Source organism: Lissotriton vulgaris, chromosome 8 (genome assembly GCF_964263255.1).
Source record: "Lissotriton vulgaris chromosome 8, aLisVul1.2, whole genome shotgun sequence".
NCBI classification, from domain to species: Eukaryota; Metazoa; Chordata; class Amphibia; order Caudata; family Salamandridae; genus Lissotriton; species Lissotriton vulgaris.
The window spans coordinates 1164691827-1164712676 of record NC_141696.1 but is presented as its reverse complement, the minus strand read 5'-3'; the positions used below and the strand labels follow the sequence as shown (position 1 = coordinate 1164712676).

Genomic DNA, 20850 nt, shown 5'->3' with positions numbered 1-20850 from the left:
AGATGAAACCGTTCTGCCTAGTGAGTCCGTCATGTCCAGCCCACAGCGAACTTAGCTGCTTATTTCCAATCAGCTATAGCTTGGGAGTTTGGTTCAGGCCCCCTCTGATCAGGAGCAGCACCTACTCAACAAAGTCCCAGATTGAATGGGAGTATCGTCCAAAAAGGCACGCAGTTTTCACTGACCGCAGTTCCAGACTGGCAGAAGGAAACATCTTCTTGTCCATTATACAATAGAGGGGTAGGGAATGCAACCGGATTTACTCTGAAGTGGTAGCTTGGACAACCAAGCTCTCCGGGGTGGGGTGTTGGGACAGCAAGTTGGAGTACCCTGGGGTGGGGTGACGGTAGCTGCCAATTGTCTTGTTCATAGGAGCCCCTGGACAGGGCTTGGGCCAGTCCCTGAGCAGGATATCTGTGAGGACTTCATTAAATGAGAGAAGTGGTTTGGAAGGGGTGACTCCGGGGTGAAGCACCTCTGTTGCAACGTTAGTCTTGACAGCCACGGAGGCAGCTGTAGGTCCAAGACCTCGACCACCCTCCTAACCACCTTAGCAAATAAGGCTCCCTCCTCTGTAGCCATGGTAGGAGGAGAGACCAAGCCAGTGCCAGGGGAGGTTCTCAGTCCACTGGCATAATTCAAACACCTCACACCAGGTGTCCTCATTGGGGTCTAGGGGCGGGTATGCATAAGGGTCAAGTGACGCCTACTAATCTTCCTCCAAGTCCTAGCCCACAGGAGAAGAGCTCAGACTCGGCCTAGAGGGAATGGCTCCAGTCCGCACTGGAGTCGGACAGCGCCTATCCGGTGCCGTGTCGAAGTCAGAGATAAGGGGGTGGTGCCAGGAGAATCAGCAGTGGAGCCAGTGCCAGGGGAAGGTCAAGGTGGCTCTACTGCCATTGGTCCGAATCAGTCCATGGATCCAAGGGGCCGAGCTGGTACCAGGTGTGAACCTTGCCAGAGGAAAACCAGTATGGGGACCCATCCCGAACTCGCAGGGATTGAGTGCGTGCCAGTGGAGAGAGGCGACCCAAATATGAATTGCATGCCTTCATAAAACTCACGAGTTGGGAAGAGGTCGCTTCGGTTCAAGGAAACTCAGGGAGGTGTGGAGACAGCCCAGACGCAGGCTCAACCGCGTAGCCACATCTCAAATGCAGACATTCCTTTGTCTCGTCAGATGACTTTGACGGACAGGGCGAATTCAAAGACCTCTTCTACTTCTTGCTTTTCTTTTGGACTTACCAGAGTAGGACAACTTGGACTGAGACTGCACAACCGATTCATAGACCTTCCTCTCGACCAGGATAGAGATGGATGCAGTGTGGCACATCAAGCAGCAAGGAGCTTGAGGGATCACTCCATCAAGGTCTTGAGCTGCATGGCACGATAATCGATGCAGGCCTTGGAGTCGTCATCCTGATTGATATAGTAGAGGCAGATGAGGTGTGGTTCTGTAATAAATGAGCCACTTTGTGATTCTGGCACCCTATGATGACCCTCACCACCACCATTTTAATTGACTTTAGTGTGTTCCTTAATGTAGGATGGTCCTGCATTTGCCTGATTCTCTTCTGTTCTGTAATCTTGCTGTCTTTCAGTGGGAGCTGTTGCGGAGTGGAACAGTCTTGCCAAGAGCAGAGCGTGTGGGATGTGTATTTGAAGGTGTGCAGTTGTGCAGGAATGTGTATCGCATTGTGCATTGGTGAGAATTATGAGTTATTACTATTGGCTTTGACCATTCTGTTTTCTGACTTTACCTTGCTTTATGGCAGTGCTGACTTTTGCCTTTGGCATGCTCTCATGCCATCCTGCTTTTCAATTCCATCTTGCTTTGGGCCTTTCTGTCCTGCACGAAGCTGCAGAGCTGAAGAGGGCATGTTTTGCTTTCCTCCTGTTTTTCACACTTTTCTGACTGGAGGAAACCCGTTCTTCAGAGGGATGTACATGGTCCGTCTCGAAGCCATAGCAAAACCCTGATCAACCGATGCCGTGGACTTGAAGCAGACTGGTACGGGCTCTCATGAGAACGAGGGGGCGAGGCTTGCAAGAAGCTTCGTTATGTTTGGATTTGTCTTAAAAGGGGAAGCCCCCCTGTTCTGGTGGAAGTTTGGAAGTTTTGGGAGGTTGGATTCCGAGTGATGGAAGACATGTCTATCTCGGATTGAACCACAATTGCTGAGCTCTGATCCTGGCTGTGTGAAGACTTCCCCCGGCCAGAAGTGGGCAGTGTATGCATCAGGTGATGTATTGAGTATTGTGATTATTGCCATTGTGATGTGAGCCAGTGGCTGTGATCGTTTGAGGTGTTTTCTTTGTGGTGTGGGAGGTGCACAACCGGAGTGATCCTCTACTCTGTATATATCTTTTTGATCTCTTGCAGGACGTCCAGTGTATCTTATCTTATATCCGTTATTGCTGGTTTATTAATCAGTATTATAGTTTGCTCAGTTATTGATTCGTGCCTTTAGATTATAAGTTTGATACATATATTTGAATCTACCAGTGGTGGCTGGTAAGATTTCAAAGTGGTGAGTCATAAAATGATTGCCATACTGCACCGCAGCAAGCAAGCGCAGTGAGCGAGCCCGAAACACCTTACAGGGGGTTCGGGGGGGCAGGGGGGGGGGGGGGGGGGTTCTCCCCGTGAAATCTTTTAAAAAAAGAGTGGACAAATGGTGCATTTTCAAGTACATTTGAGAAAGCTGGAAGGTTAATAAAGCAATTGTGGAAGTGCAGTTATTACATTAATAAAGAGATGTCATATAACATAGGTTGCTGCTTATTCAAGCTTTCTTTCACCACACAGTCCAGCAGGGTCTTGATACAAGACAGATAAGAGAAAAAGCAGTGTGGTCCTCGACCAGGAAGACACTCATATTTCGTTGGTAAGAAGTCAAAAGATTTGTCAAATTGAAAACCTGAAATGCAATACACAATCCAACAATTTTCAAGTACATGATTGGAATTGTGAATCACCAAATAAACTGAGCCACTGCAATCAAAATCAATCAAAACTGTGACTCAAGGTTACAGATTGGCAGAAACAGTATAAAACAGAAACACAGTCTAAATAACTATGAAAGTGACACAAATATTGACCATGCGACTTAAACTCAGAAATTCCAGATCCAATTCACTGCCAAAGCAGGCCTCCCATGTGTAATTTCACGTGGGCTAAGTGCAGTCTACAATGAATGACTTGCCAAAGCAAATTAACACTCTCATATTTAAAATTTCCTGTAGCAGACAACATTTCAAGTTACCCCCAAGCGGGACAAGATTTTACATTCCAACATTCAATGGTCTGTTCCAGTATCTGATTATAGTAGAGATAACTGTGTACCTATGCTCATACCTAGATCGGTCTTACTTCCTAAGTCCCTCTTTTTCTCTCTCTAGCTCAACATACTCGTTATACCCCTCTCTCTTTCTGCCATACTCTCTCATTCTGGCTCTGCTTGGCTCCATCTCTCTCTGTTTCTCTCTTTGTAAAAAGTGTAACATAAAGTGACAAAGGAAAAGCAAAGCCATTGTGATCAGGAAGAGGAGCTTTGCCCCCACACAGAAGGTAATAGAAAGTAGAGTAGCCAGCAACTCACTCCCCCTTGCATATAAATCGATGGTGGTCATTTGGCACCAATTCATTTTCCTAGCCCTGTATTAATGCTTTTGTCTCGTATAAGAAATCAAATCATAGATACGCCTGACATTACTGGGATGTGCAAATTTTCAGGCGGTGACGTTGGGGTTGATTACGCTAGATAAAAAAAAATGGGAAGCAACCTCAAGTTTATGCATATTTAAAGAATACCCCCTACACCAGAAGCATTGGCTTGATTCCACCTGGAGCTCAAGCACACCTCTCCCAGTCAGTGCTCTTCCACTTGCGGCAGCACTGTTTAAATGTCACCTCTGTGCATTCCTAATCAACACTGATATATAGAACATACCAAATGCATTGCTGATCAGAGGGTTTGAGTAAACTCTGAACGTTAACTACCTGACACTTAGCTTCTCTTGAGGTATCTGGATGTGCCTCCTGTTTGAGACAACCAGCTATTCCTGGACAAACAAGATATCCCACAGGCCAAATCACGTGCGTTTGTACTGCGACTGACGAAGCCTTTATGAATTGTTTATTGCTCTGTAAGCATTAGTTGAAAAACACAAAACGATCTGTAGACATTCCCTCATATACATAAGAAAAAACTATTTCACAGCCATAGGCCAGAAACGTAGGACTTGAATATGCAACCACTCTGGTGTTACTTTTAACATACACGTATCGAAGCTGTTCAGGCTCATGTGTGTTTGTAGTTAGTCACTGAGGATGTTGACTTTTCACACACCATGGTTATAAACACACGTCCATACAGCCAGTGAGAGGCACCCCTAGCCACCATTTGATTCAGATCTGAAATTAAACTTTAACTCGAGTAGTCACTGGGCGCTGATGTCTATTTTGGCTCCGATCTCAGACTTTAACAAGCCTAAACAAAGAAAGACACTATTTGGCGATGAGCAGGCTGTTAGCACCTCAAAGTGAGCATAATAAAAAGGAGCCTGTTTTAAGCTGCAAATAAAAAATAAGATGTGTGATTTAAATTTCCAATACGATGTGCAGAATTAGCATGAGAGCAGTCAGACAGCATAGGGTATGCTTTCAAAGAGGGCTGCATTTCTGGATTAATTCATCCTATATTAATAGGCTGATAATGTACTAGGCGCTGTGCACAAAGTGTATTCAAGATTCAGAACCTTTACAGAGGAGACACTGAATCAGAGAGAGTAATGATACTTTGTAATCATCCCCATCAGAGGGAAATAGTCAAATGCTCCTAATTTGCTTGCTATCAATAGTCTAAATCTCACCGATTCTACCTTCTAGATTAAGCAACGGTCCGGTCCCCTTCCGAAACCAACGACACAAACGGTGTACTGAGTAGCTTCACTGTTCAGGCGGAGCAGAGCATGTGCTAGCTGTGGAGCAGGCCCGCTAAATCACCTCAACAATGCATCAACTCTGTTCACCGCACCAGAGAACCTCATCACAATGAAGCACCTTATTACTGTGTTCTAAAGTGTCTATGGTGTCCGGTTCATGTGTGTACACCATGAGACACATGCAGATCAGTCCTATTTTCGAATGATGGTCTAGTGTAACATATAAGGGCTCTTTACTTTCAATGTCACAGTATGCATGGATTTGTTTATGAATCCTATTCTCTCTGTAATGTAATACAGAAAAGAAATAGTGGATGCCATGCAAGTATTCCAAAAATACAGAAGGTCAGATTTGTTTTGTGGGTTGAAGGCTGAAGGGCTTCCATGAGACCTGTATTTCTCTCCTTTACCTGCTCCCTTCCTCATGGCTTTGGGTTGAACACCTTATAGCCCAAAAACAATGATATGACCATACTTCTTTGGAGCCCACAGTACCACAAAGCAACCTTATTTAGTTTGTGTCTCCTGCTACGATTTTCCTATAACGAAAACCTGTCTTTTCATTATTTGTACTTTTAAAGTTTTATTACTGTGCAAGTCTTCCATCAAGGGCACACAAGTGCTGTTTAGAACAGCCCTCTTTAAACATGCCTATTACACGTCTGAGCAGCAAGATCTCATCTGACTGCACAATTAACTAACCCCTTCTGCTTAGCATGTACCGCTTAAAGACCATTCAGCTGAACTGCATTTGTCATGAACATACAGCAAGTACTCTTTTAAATTAAACCTAGCTGTTCAGAGCACAACAGAGCACAACTTGTTCAATCCGACAAATGTAATGTAACCAGATTTATAAAGCGCATGGTTACCCGGAGGCGTCCCAGCGCTGCACTAGAATTAGGCTCAAGAGAGAGAATTGAAGACAGAAGGTCATTTGGGGAAAAGAAAGGTTTTCAAAAGCTTCCGGAAACGCAAATGGCAGATTTCCATGTGCAATTTGGAAGGAAGTGAATTCCACAGTGAGGCCGCCTTGATGGAGAAACGGCGGCCTCCTGTGCGTGCCTTCTTGAATCTTGGCACTCTAGCCAGGCACTCATTATCAGAGCGCAGGGGCCTACTAGCCTTATAGGGCATGACTAGACTCTTCATGATAGAGGGTCCCTTACCGTGAAGAAGTTTATGAGTGATGCATAGAGATTTAAATGCAATCCTTTTACGGATGGGGAGCCAATGGAGCGATTTGAGTGCTGGTTTTGCCGACGTCCTAGCCGTGGTACCCATTAGTAGCCTAGCTGCGGCGTTGTCTGTTGGGAGTTTATTGATGGTTGCATCAGGGGCCCCCAAGAAAATGGCATTACTATAATCCAGTCTGGACAAAACTAGTCCTTGTACTAGCAGCTTCCTGGAGGACTGCGGAAGGAGAGGAAGAACTTTCTGAACAGACCGTAAAAGGCCAAAGCAGGTTCCTGCCGTTTTTGTAGCTTGTGTTTTGAACGAGAGGTCCTGTTCCAACCAAACCCCTAAGCTTTTAATTTCTTTTTTTGGGCTGGGTAGATCCCCCAGACAGGCAGGCCAGATGGTAGTAGGTAGAGAGGTACCCTTATGACCTAGCAACATAATTTCGGTTTTTGACCCGTTCAATTTGAGGGAAGAGTCACACATCCAGGCATGTATTTTTTATGTCAGACAAGAATGAAGATTTTCCGGGCATTGATCAAGTTGGGAGAGTGAGACGACCAGTTGGGTGTCGTCAGCGTAACTTACAATTTTAGTCCCAAACGGGGCGACCACATCCTCCAGGGGGGGCCATGTACACATTAAACAATGTGAGGCTTAAGGATGAGCCCTGCGGCACACCACACTGGAGGGGGATTGAGGCAGATCGTGAATTGCCCTCCCAGACTTGAAAAGTGCGATGGCTCAGGTAAGATGTTAACCAAGCCAGGGCGGACCCCCTTACTCCCACCTCAGCCAGGCGCTGGATAAGGACACGGGGGTTAACCGTGTCAAAGGCTGCACTCAGATCTAGGAGGATCACTGCCACTGATCCTCCCGAACCCAAGATGCACCTTGCCTCCTCGATGACAGAGAGGAGGGCCGTATCCGTACCCTGGCCTGGGCGGAATCCGGTTTGAGAGCTCCGCAGAAGTTCGTTTGACTCCAGAAAGTGGGAAAGTTGGAAGTTCACCAATATTTCTGTGATCTTGCTGAGTCCTGGGAGTAGTGAGATAGGTCTAAAATTTGCCATCTCCGATGTGTCAAGATGAGGTTTCTTTAAAAGGGCCTTTACAATGGCCCCTTTCCAACTGGGCGGAACAATGCCCTGGGAAAGTGAGGTGTTAATAAGCTCAGTTGCCGGAGTAGCAATGGTAGTGGCAATCTGTTTAAGAAACGGGGTCACTAGGGGAGCCGCTTTTCATAGTTGCTAGGACTTTAAGGAATTCCTCGCCTAAGACTGGATTGAAAGCATTAAGCGGAGGGCCCACAGCAGGGAACCGAATATCAGCGATGGCATGGCTGACCGATTGAGGTAGGGTAGTTAAGATGTTTTTGATTTTTAAGTCAAAATAGTTAGCAAGTTCATTGCATTTGGATGCCGACGTATCTTGAAACAATGGGGGATGAGGAACCTTCAGTAGTTCTTTAACAATCTGATAGGATTCTCTGGTGGAGTTAGAAGAGCTTTTAATTCTTTCGTCAAAGAATATGGTCTTGGCGTTTCTAAGGGCGATTTTATATGCTCTAATCGCAGCACGATATATATCTTTTTTTGCATTGCTCCAGTCTTTCCTCATCAAATCATATTGGAAACTAAGACTCAACTGCCTCAATCCCCCTCCAGTGTGGTGTGCCGCAGGGCTCATCCTTAAGCCTCACATTGTTTAATGTGTACATGGCCCCCCTGGAGGATGTGGTCACCCCGTTTGGGATTAAAATTGTAAGTTACGATCTAACAACCTCAACCTTCTGCTGGTACCACGAACCAAAACAGTCACTTGGGGCGATAGGCGCTTCTTGGTGGCTGCTCCCAGATTGTGGAATTCTCTGCCAGTAGCCATCAGAGAAAGCCCGTCCCTGATGCAATTTCGCAGAAAAATAAAGGCCTGGCTGTTTGGTCAAGAATAGCTGCCGATTTAGCCTCTTGGGAACTCTATGCACAGTTTCTAGCGCCGAGACACCTACGGCATATGTTCGCGCTGTATAAATTGTAAAAATAAATAAATAAATAAAACTTACTAAACACGCATTCAGAGATGCATGTAAGTGCCGAAAACAGAAGCAATTGACATTGTGTTCAGGCCTTCACAATATTTATTTTTACCGTTATCCTCTCCTTCGCATCTAATTTGCTCTTCATTGTCAATCATTTGGCACCGGTGGAACATGGGGCAGTCAGTACATTGTTTTGTATTTTCTTTACTTTTATCATTGAATGCTTGGTATTTTGAAGGTTTGCAATGTACATCGGTGTGCTGGGTTGGAGCGAAATTAACACTTTATAAAAACTTGATTACCTATTTTACATTTTTATATTTCCCTTTTGCCTATCAAGGACTTAGGGGGCTCAGACAGGTAATGAACGGAAAACACTAAACAGAACCACAAAATCCAGGCTGCAAGTACTGTATAAAAACCCAGGCCTAGGTGAATGTGTCTCATCTTCCATGCTATGGTTGAAGACACCAGGCAACGATTTAGAAGGCAGATGCAGCAGGCCAGTGTGACGCTACCGTACAAAGACTAAAATGTTACAAAAAGAAGTCTCTATAAGGCTTATTGACGTTCAACACGATCAGCTTTGTAAGAAGTGAGGGCGTGGTGTACCAGGCAAGTTATGTTTACAATCGGTTTGCGCAGGACAGCTGTGCGAGTATGTGCCAGCCTATGTGTATTAGGTTGCAAATGGAGGACAACCTCCAGTTCTTTAGATTCGGTATGCCCATGGCCTTCAAACAAAGGAATCTCTATTAGGATGGTGCTGCAGGTGTACCAGCCAGACTTTCTACTGTCTGTATTCAGGGCTAGAATTAAAGTATGCATAAGGCTGCCCATATTAGGCTGGTTGAAATGCATGTGATTCTCCCAAGGTATGTACTGGCACTGGTTCTAAAAACAGTCTGCTCTTAATTAGCAGTGAAATATTTAAAAAGATGGATGGCAGTCTGATGCCTAAGTTGCAGGCAATGAATCTGTCTTTCCAACTTATTATGCCTTGTAAGCAGGGACACCTGAAGTAGAGGTGGATAAAACAAAGGTTGCTTTCATACTTCTATAAGAAGCAAACCTTGCAAAAGGTGTGACATTTTATCACACACGAGAGATCTCATTTTCAAACAGAACTTTCCCAATGAAAGATTATTTTTTTCAGCAAAACCTACTTTTACAGATTTTTTTTGCAATTGAAAGTTTTACATCTTCACAAAGGATTCAACATTTTGAAGAGAGTTTCAATATGTTTACACAGGAAAATAAGTGCACACCCCTAATCGAAAGGCCAAGTACGGAGATGTAGGTTAGGACAAAGTCACAGGTCCTGACTGAGGACTGCTGTGACGTGCATTTCAAGGACAGCCAGCATAGGGCTGTGTAAGAATCAGATAGTATGCACCACAACACACTAGGGATAGAACTGCCCGTTTCGCACATTTATGCTAGCAGTGTAAGACCGTATGTCTATAGGCGTAAGCTCGTGCTAATGTCAGCACCTGGTTATTTTTGCTCAGAACGAGCACTGCCAGAATTTATTTAAAATTGCACTTGTATAGCATTTACTAGCAATACATGGCCTTCTTTGTGGATTATGCTATCACTGGGTCTTGGAAGTACACATCAGCACAGTTCGTATGAAGATGCGCATGTGGCATGACAAATTAGATGACTCTGCCCTTGGCTTTTGCATGTTTATTGCACATGGACATAGGCAGGAGGTGCAGTTTGTTCTGCAGAAGAGGCTGTAGATTTTAAGGCGATTGGCGCTTAAAATGTTTTCAAGAGTATATCCATGCACCTGCAGTACTTCCAATTACACTGCACACTAATATTCCGCTTTCTCACCTGTATGGCCTTGCAGCTTAGATTTATTACCTCAGCTGGGTGTCACGTTTGCTGTGGTTTTATGTAGCATTTTAGCAAAAGGGTTAGTAGGTAATAAATCATACACTAAAGTAAAATATGGCACAACAATAAGGGTATGCAGCCAACGCAGTGCTGAAAAACAAGGTGTGAAATATTCCGACCAACATCTTTTAAAAGTATGTTTTAATTTAAGCGGTTTGGATTTATTTTTCTTAAATATTACTTTGGGCAGAGCACCCCTGCACACTTAAAGACGGATGTGTCCACTAACAAGTATTAGCGTAGCTTTAGTTTAAACTATTCTGTCAGGGCTCAGTTTGCTACCCAGTCTGACCAGTCATCCCAATGAAGAGTCCATCCTTTGCGCCATTACCATACTGACCTTGATGGGGGTTTTTCACGTAAATATCACCTGGTTAACAGTCGTGGCTCGGGGGAAGGGGTGTCGCGGGAGGGGAGGGGATGGGTCGCGGGAGGGGGGGTGCAAAGGGTTGGGGGAGCTTTAAAATGAAAAAAACACCAAATCCTACCTTACCAGGTCCGCGCCGGCTCGGGTCCGTTGGCGCCTACACACAGGAACAGCAGACGCACCATTGCTGGCAAGTGGCAGCCCCTCTCAGCCAATCCTGGCACTGCCTGCAGCACCAGGATTGACTTGGGGCATGGTTACTCTCTGTCCGCCTGCCTATTAGGAGACCGAGGTTTGAGCCTTTGCTCAACCCTCGCTCCCCTAATGGGCATATGCCAGACTAACCAGACACAAGTGCGCATGAGTGGGCACGGCGCGAAAATTCGGCCTCCGACCCCACTCATGCGCACTTGTGCTGCTGCCTGTCCCATGTCTGACAATCATGTCAGTCAACATGACGTCGGACCGCTCAACCCCTTCAGACTCTGAAGGGGGTGGGCGGTCCGACGTCATGCTGACTGACATGAGTGTCAGTTCTCCCTCGGCGTCTCTGAACTGAGAGTTTACTTAAGTTCAGAGATGCCGAGGGAGCTGCGGGTGCGGGCCGCTTGTGGTGCAACGCCCCAGCGCCCTTAATGGACGCACCACCACTGGAATCTACTGCATTTGGTATCTGAGACAGCCTTTGTTCAGAGAGTATTATGGAATAAACCCCAAGCCTTATTCTAAAAGTGATAGATACTTTACATTTTGTTAAATAAAACTCCTTTTCAAAAGCTGCTGTTTGTTTTGTGTTGAAGTCTTGCTGTGCCAGGGGTGGTAAGACATGCTTAAAAGTGTATATTATTCAAAGGTGTAATGGTATATTTGCCTCCCAGGTGGGAGTGCAGTGATTACGTGTGGCTTATTGGTGAGAAGCCACATTCAAAACAGGTTCCATTACTGACAGTTGCTGGTGACAGGTGGCACAGGGCTTAAATCCAGCGTTCCTCATATACATCCCTGTCACACCAGAAGATATTCTCAAAAAATCTTCAACAAAAGGTGGAAAAAGGTCAGTCAAAAAGTGACTGGGGCAAGCTCTTCTCTGGATCTGCGCTGACTGCCATAGAAAGAGAAGAACTGACATCAGCAAGCTTTTGTGGCGCCAATATAGGCACCGGGAACATCACTTCTGGTGCAGACGACGTCACAGAGAGCCGAATGACGCCACCTATCGGGCATATGGGTACTACTTATGAAAAACATTCCAGATCTAACCTGCAGCCTAGAAGTCTCTATCAGATCTGGAGGCCCCAAGTACCTCAACGACCGCATGACCTTCTACACGCCCACCCGCCAGCTACGATCGACCAGCCACGCACTCGCCACCGTACCACGCATCCGCAGAGCTATCGCCGGAGGAAGATCCTTCTCCTACCTGGCAGCCAAGACTTGGAACTCCCTCCCCACCCACCTTCGGCGAACCCAAGACCATCTCTCCTTCAGGAAGCAGCTCAAGACTTGGCTGTTCGAGCAGTAACATACCCCTCTCCCCCAGCGCCTTGAGACCCTCCCGGGTGAGTAGCGCGCTTTACAAATGCCGTGATTGATTGATTGATTAAATAAGACATACAGTAGAAACTCTAAGTGAAGCCACAGATCAAATTGAATTCCTCAACTTTAAGATAATAATTTGAAAGAACAAGCACCACTTAATCACTGTTGAGGAAATAGAACTCTTACTTTCTGGAAAGTCTATAAAGAATTAACTGAGAATGTTTAAAATGTGCTGATCAAAAGTATGCAAAGGATAGTTTTTCTCGAAACATACAACGGCATTGTGGGCAAGTTTTACAGCTATCTTAATGACTCCAAACGTAGAAAAAGGTCTTGTGGCAAAGAAAGGAGAGTATGTAGTTCTAGAGCTCATCAGTAGGCATGTAGGGAACTATTTTTTTTATTTCTGTTAAGAAATGAGAAAATAAAACAGTCCTGTTAATATTTTTAATACCAACTCTCAATTACATTGAGCTATAACAACAATCTCAATTGTTCTTCATGAGCATTATGATCATACGATTATTAACCAAATAAACAGAGTTCCTACAATCACAGTTCAGTAAAATTGGCCAGAAAGGAGGTAGAGGATGGTATCAAATTAAAACCCGATTGCACATTGAAGACTCTGCAAGCCCATTAGTTGGTGAGCACCAAATGTAGGATATGAACAGAGAAGCAGCCATCCTCAGAAACAAGCTTAAAAGGCATCAGGCCAGTGAGGAGTGGGCAACGATCTGGAAAGGAAGTAGTGGTTATGCCTGCACAAATATACATACCAAACTCTAAATAAATATGTTCAGTTCTGTTTACAAGGATTGTGCATGCCCATTGGGCACAATATTAACTTTATAACATGATCAGTATAAGAAATTAGTGAGACCAGACTAGACAAAACAAGATAGCAGTGACGGTAATAATGATGAAAACGCTTGTAGAGCATGACAGAGCCTGAGGATTATTGTGGAACTGTGCACGATACAAGTAAAGCATTAGAGTCAGTTGCAAAAGCTTGTGGATGCAGGATGTTTTAACCCCTTCGCTGCTGCGGCTATTCTGCCGCAGCGCTAAGGGGGTGGGGCGGCCGCGCGGCGGTTCCGTGCTTGTGACGGAACCGCTCCGTCACGGCTGAGCTGTGCTTGTGACGGAACGGTTCCGTCAAGGCCCCGCCCGTTCTTTAGAATTCGCGCTGCGCAGGCGCGGCGAGCGGGCCGTGACAGAACCGTTCTGTCACCAGCACAGCCCACCCGTGGCTTGTGACGGAACGGTTCCGTCACGAGCATGGAAGAGGTTAAACAATGCAGTCTTCGGCATCCTTCTGCAAGAGCAGAAATTCTGTTGGTTTGGAGAGACTGCAGAATATTTTTCTATGTTTGGAGGGCAAGGTACAAGAAGGTCTCATCAACTTTGTGTGTTTGGCACATTGCCAGAGCGTATGTGGATAGGACAAAGATGGATGCTGAACTAGGACAACAGGCTGGAGAATGCCACTGAAAACAGGCATACAGAAAGAGTTGGTTGGATCTTTAAATGGCACTATTATAATTGCATTTACATAGAACTTGCTACCCCTGACGCGGCGTCAAAGCGCTTTTTCGGCGAGCAGCATGTTACTTCCGAACCCAAAAAGGTTAGAGGTGAATTAGTATAGTGAAATATAAAATGAGCAGTGGATACGTTAGTCTGTTCGGATTGAAAAGGATAGTGGAGGGATAGAAGAGGGAAGGGTTTGTATTTATATACTGCTTGCTACCCTTGATAAGGTGTTGAAGCGCTTTTTGGTGAGTAGCACGCTACTCTGGAACCCAAAAAGGATTAGTGGTGAGCAGTAGGAGGGTGTTTGGGAGTAAAGGGGAGATGGACGAGGAAAGGGTTTTAAAATGTTTGTTTTGGAGATCAGAATAGTAAAATAGTGATGAGATGATGCAAAGAGAGATAAAAGAGGGAAGAGTCCAAAAAGGGTTTTTTTGGAGATCACAGTAGGAGTATGGGGTTTGGGATGAGTGAGAGAGAGAGTGGAGGTAGAGAATATATTGAGAGAGGTACAGGATGAGAAATAGGGTATTCCATTAGAAGGAGTAGTAGCATGAGGTTTGAGATGAGTCAGAGTGGTGGTAGAGGATATATTGGGAGAGATATTGGGAGAGATATAGGGTAGTGCATCGGATATGTTTAATTAGAAGCAAAGTAATAAATCTAAAGATACATATGTACACGGAAAGGTATATATGTATAAGGAAAATAATACATGTAGATTAAAGTCTTATTTATTAAACTCAGACTTTCAGATGTTGCTGTAAAATTTAAATTGAGTCATTTTCTTTTTTTGTAATTCAATAGTGAAGCAATTTTAGATAAATAGTTATGATTAAAGATTTACTTATTTATGCAGTCACTTACATACATGTTAAACGAATGAATGACGTTACATTGCATACATTCACAACGTGGTAGTTTACATCGCGTTTGTTACAACGCAAGTCGTTACAACAACTTGCACTGGACTTAGGAATAGTATGATTTACTATTCCAACTCCAGTGTGTGGAACAGTAGGGAAGATGTTAGAATAGTAAATCATACTATTCCTTAGTGTAGAGCGCCATCCAGCACAAGTCGTTGTAATGACCGTGTTGTAAAGCTATCGCGGTGTAATGACCGCGTTGTAAAGGTCGTTCTCCATGTTAAACATAGCATAATGTAACTATTAGTAATATGCACATTTGTTAAGCAGATTTAACGAATACTGATATATTTAAAACAATTATTATATACGTTTACACTAAGCAATACACATATGTAGGTACACATCTATAGTCCAAATAAATGCTTACATACAGAGGGAAATGCTGTATATTTATGTCGGAATATGGTGGATATGTGGGGAAGGGCCAACTCGAGTAGTCTTCTGAAGATAAGATGGCTATTCGTGGATCTTATGTTTGAGGGTAAAGAGTTCCATAGTTTGGCTGCTTGACAGATATGGGTGTGCCACCTAGAGTATTCTTCTGGTATAGTGGGATTTTGAGGCGAGCTGCCAATCTAGAGTGGAGGTTCCTTTGTTGAATGTATTTGGCGATTAGATTTCAGATGAAGAGTGGTCCTGTTCCATGTATAGCTTTGTGGGTGATGCAAAGCACCTTGAATGTGGATCTTCTGGCAACAGGTAACCAATGTTGGGCATTCAAGGCAGGAGAGATGTGGGCTTGTGGCTTTATATGTAAGAGTAGTCTGGCAGCAGAGTTCTGAATCGGATTTAATCTTTTCATAGTTGTTAAAGGCGATTTGAAGTAGAGGCTACTGGAGTAATCAAGTTTAGACAGAGAAAAGAGGCGGTAGCCTGGACCTTGTGTGGAAATCCCAGGTGGGGGAAAATGCGTAGCAGAGTTTTTATAGTTACGAAGCTTCATCTTGCTAGCTTGTGCACATGGGCATTCATTGATAGCTCGGACTCCATGGTGTTTCCAAGGTTTTTTACTTCCTTTGATACTTTAGGCCATGTTCCCAGATCATCAGACCATGCAGCGAGTGGGTCATAATTATTCCAATCGTCACACGCGAGTATTTCTGTTTAGCAAGCCTTCACTTTGAGATGGCTTTATGTCATCCATTGATCCACGACTCTGAGAACTGGTCTCAACATTAAGCCAAACAGTTCACTCAAGGAGAGGTCTTTCAACATCCTTTTCACTACTGGAAGACAACACAAGCCAACCACATAAACAGGGTCTTCAAGCCCTAGGCGCAAAATGAGCCGGACTAACATGTTTTGTATCAGCTAGGGCTTAGCTAACTGAGATGAGGGAAACCCTAATTGCAGTGAACTTCCAAAATCCCGGTAGGAAGAGATTAATTATCACGCGGATTACAGCTTAATAGCAATCAATATGTGAGAGTGGAAGAATTTTGCAGAGGGTCTTAAGGCAAAGCAAGTAGGTGGAGAGGAGACTATTGATCGGTGGCTTCTGAAAAAGTTACAATAATGATGAAGGCTATCAACCTTGCTATCTCTTTACGTACAAACATACAGAGGTACTTGGTAGAAAGAAAGCTCATATGTACAGAATCTGTGCCTGGCAGACGCCAGCCAAAGGAGGTATCACTAGTTTTACAAGCACAGATAGGGACCAGTGAACACACAAATCATTATTCGCACCCTACCTTTGGTGGAAGACAAGACAGTGGTGTGACCCAAACACAGTGAACAGAGCCAAGAAGTAGGAGGCAACAAACGACTGCATGAATGTTGCAACACGAGTGTAAAGGCAGCAGTGTGGTGATGGGGCATATTTCCAGGGGACAGAATTATGAAATTGTAACCTATCTGATCCCAGAGGGATTACATTGGAATAAAGGAACATAGAAGGGGTCAAAAATGTAAATGAGCAAACCGAGTAGTAGGCAGTCATGATGGGTAAAAAAATACCTGGAATGGCACACTGTATAAAAAGACAGCGATGTGCTCGTATTTTAGAGGGTGAATATGTAATATACAACAAGAAATGTTTAATAAGGATATACAATGAAAGGGTGGAGGTTAGAACAAAAGCAAGAGCCCTGAAACCACTAAAAAGGGATAAATGGTTGGAGTTATCACTATGTAAAGATCTGGCTACCCCACTTCCTCCAAACTGTGCCTCTTCTTCCACCACTAATTCTGAAGTAAAATCTGAAAAACAAATATTCCAGACAACAACTAGTCATCTCTCCAATAAGGCATGACAACAATGGAACCCCACTGAAGAATGTTAATGTTTTTATCCCCATCTACAGTAATTGACATGCTGACATCTTGGAACATAAATATTGCATTCAGACTATTTATGAACATTCTTTTTATGTGGCAGATATCTTTATTCTAGCCATCTATCAAAGCTGGTACGTACACCAACATTCTGGGACCCGTGCACAAGTAAGCTTTACAGGACGCAGCGATCTTTGCAGGCAGCAGAAGGTTGGCTGAGACTCACCTGCTTGTATCTGGAATCAAAATGGCGGTCTCCAGTTTAGAAACGGCCAGCTCGGTACATGGAACCTGGTTGTTGTGCACTTGCCAGTCTGTCCAGAAAAGCATTATTTACCCTTCATTTGAAAGAAAACAGTACAAGTAATTAGTTGTGTACTATATACTAAAGTAACTGCAATTCTTGAACAAAATAGATATTCAAAAGGTTAAACTATAACCAGTTAACTTTGATGACCAAGCAATAGAGGTTACTGAACCGCGTCACTAAATGTAGTTCACTATTGCAAAAAAAAAAAGCATGCTTTTATGTCTGCTAAAAGGCAACTTTAGCCGATTTGAAAACCCCACGCTATCAATTCTTTACAAAAACTACAAGTACAAAGAGAGATTCGTGTTTGGGTCAGTCCCTTTCAGCCAATGGCTTTATGTATCAGTTATGTTTGCCTCTGATTGGGTGAGCTGTCTATCAAGGCCATAGCATTTCAGGGATGGTCACATAGATCCCTTTGTGTTTCTATTTGGTTTTGGTGATGGGCTCAAATCGTCCTTTTTATTAGGCTGCGGATGAGACATGCCTCTAGCTTCTAATTGTGAACTTGTATGTGTGTTCTTTGTTGACATGACAAAGTAATTACCGTTGCATGGCTTTTGTTTTAAAGAAGGACCTCACGCAAATGTCTTTTGCACATTGATTGATTTCACTTTGGTTTCATGATAACATGTGGTTCAATTTACAAAACTCTGTCACAAAGTAAAGACATGCAAACACTTTGGATTTCTTAAAAATGTAACAAAAATAATGGCCCTTTCATAAAATTACCTACTATACAATAGTTTGCTGTGAATGCCTTCACCGCTTACAGCACAAACGCCTGACCTCTTTTCATAACACTACTCTTTGAATGCAGCTTGTTCAGGCTAGGGGCCCTACTTTCCATATTGTTGTTGCCCAATATGTTACTTCTATACAGCAGTTTTTAGGTCTTGCATGCGCTGCATAGGAAAATGACCTGTAGCATTCGCTACAGTTTTTCTCTCAAAAACGTGCACGCATTGCATTGCCTTCAATGGCAACGCGTGCACGTTTTGAGCACCACCACAGCGTCAGTCAGCACCACCACATCAACACTCAACAGCATCACTCAGGGCCACCACAGCATCACTCATGGCCACGACAGCATCACACACCTTCACCACAACATTACTCAGGAACACCACATCATCACTCAGTACCAAGACAGCATCACTCAGCAGCGGCACAGCATCAATCAGCACCACCACATCATCAGTCAGGGCCACCACAGCATCAGTCAGCACCACCACCGCATCACTCAGGGCCACCACTGCATCACTCAGCAGCGCCACAGCATAACTCAGCAGCGCCACAGCATAACTCAGCAGCGCCACAGCATAACTCAGCAGCGCCACAGCATAACTCAGCAGCGCCACAGCATTATTATTATTATGTTTCTTATATAGCGCCTGAATCGACCCCCGAAGGGGTATCTCCGCGCTTGCCTTGGGAACCCGTCCTGGCTTTTCCCTGTGAGATAGCCCCTACAGGGAATCCCCAAGGTGAAAGCCAGGCATCCCGCTGCGGGGGGCCGTTGTGGAGATTAAGCAAGCTTAATGCCCAGAGTTGCAGAGTGTGAACCCATGATTAGGTCAGGCACCGAAGCGAGAATTATCGAGTCCATGGACATTTGAGCTCAAGACCCTGCCGCGTCGGGAATTGAACCCTGGTCCCGGGTCTGACCTCGGCTTCAGGGTCTGCCTGCTCTAACCAGTGAGCCACAACATCACTCAGCAGCGCCACAGCATCAGTCAGTGCCACCAGAGCATCAGTCAGGGCCAGCACAAGATCTCTCAATGCCACCACAGCTTCAGTCAGCGCCACCACAGCTTCAGTCAGTGCCACCACAGAGTCACTCAGGACCATCACAGCATCAGTATGCACCACCACAATATTACTCAGGGCCACCACAGCATCACTCCCCTTCACCACAGCACCACTCCGCATCACCACAGCACCACTCCGCACCACCACAGCATCACTCAGGGTACCCACAGCATCACTCAGGGTACCCACAGCATCACTCAGGGTACCCACAGCATCACTCAGGGTACCCACAGCATCACTCCGCACCACCACAGCATCACTCTGCACCACCAAAGCATCACTCCGCACCACCACAGCATCACTCCGCGCCACCACAGCATCACTCAGGGCCAGCACAGCATCACTCAGGGCCAGCACAGCATCACTCAGGGCCAGCACAGCATCACTCAGGGCCAGCACAGCATCACTCAGGGCCAGCACAGCATCACTCAGGGCCAGCACAGCATCACTCAGGGCCAGCACAGCATCACTCAGGGCCAGCACAGAATCACTCAGGACCACCACAGAATCACTCAGGACCACCACAGCATCACTCCGCACCACCACAGCATCACTCAGGACCACAACAGGATCACTCAGGACCACAACAGAATTACTCAGGACCACCACAGCATCACTCAGGGCCACCACAGCATCACTATGTGGTACCACAGCATCACTATGTGGTACCACAGCATCACTATGTGGTACCACAGCATCACTATGTGGTACCACAGCATCACTCAGCAGCGCCACAGCATCAATCAGCATCACCACAGCATCAGCACCACCACAGCATCACTCAGGGCCTCCACAGCATCACTCAGGGCCTCCACAGCATCACTCAGGGCCTCCACAGCATCACCCAGGGCCTCCACAGCATCACCCAGGGCCTCCACAGCATCACCCAGGGCCTCCACAGCATCACCCAGGGCCTCCACAGCATCACCCAGGGCCTCCACAGCATCACCCAGGGCCTCCACAGCATCACCCAGGGCCTCCACAGCATCACCCAGGGCCTCCACAGCATCACTCCGGGCCAGCACAGCATCATTCCGGGCCAGCACAGCATCACTCCGGGCCAGCACAGCATCACTCCGGGCCAGCACAGCATCACTCCGGGCCAGCACAGCATCACTCCGGGCCAGCACAGCATCACTCCGGGCCAGCACAGCATCACTCCGGGCCAACACAGCATCACTCAACACCATCGCTGCATAACTCAGGGCCAGCACAGCATCACTCAGTGCTTCTTACACTTTTTAATTACAACTTCTCAGCATGCTGCACAGCAGACACACTTCTCTACAGCACAGGTTAGAAACATTGGCAAAGTCAATAACTCTACCTAAACACTTATGGGACATTATAAGTATTTAGTTATCCAGCATAATATCCTTCATTAAACAACATCAAGTGTTGAATGGATAATCACTTATAAGGTTCCAAAAGCGAGACCTATTGCCTATGCCAATGCTGGTTTAGGACAGCTGGGGCAACACAAAGGCACCTGACTATTACCAATCCATGCAGCGAGAAATTCTCTTTCATGCTCACAATAGTGAGCAGATTTGTGGCAGAGCGAGAACTTTGAGGGTTGCTAGTCCTCTGGGACCAGTGACTTCCTAAACTAATGCCAATGAGCAACAGCCATCAGGAGCATTAAAGTGCAAGGCTCAGTCTACTGAAGGCTGCACAGCACAGCCACTTAGGAAATATCAACAGGCTTCATTCAGAGTTTAGGCTGTCACTCAAACTGCACTCTGAATTAAGGCATGCATACCATCTAAACAACAATGTGGTCTGTGCGCCTTCATGAGCAGTTGTATGGGAGGTGAAGCGCGTCTGTACGAAGTGCATGCCCCTTCAAACTGGCTCTGGCTCTACTTGGAGGCTCTCAGTTGCCAGCACCTTGCCTTGGCACATGCAACCATTTGCTATCATTGCCTCTTTGTGCATCTGTTGACCCCCATGCGTTCCAAAGCACAGAGGCCAGGACTCCATGTGAGTAGCCTTTATTTAGTGCAGCTTCT

The 20850-nt window shown here is 45.4% G+C and overlaps 1 protein-coding gene across 1 annotated transcript in view; it reads right to left on the bottom strand.

Moving 5' to 3' along the window:
* Positions 1-20850, bottom strand: part of EPSTI1 (epithelial stromal interaction 1) — a 187905-nt gene that overhangs the window by 27830 nt on the left and 139225 nt on the right. Inside the window, exon 7 of the mRNA XM_086935022.1 lies at positions 16943-17054. Within this exon, the coding sequence (XP_086791148.1) occupies positions 16979-17054 (76 nt within the window). The 3' untranslated portion in view covers positions 16943-16978. The remainder of the gene's footprint in view (positions 1-16942; positions 17055-20850) is intronic.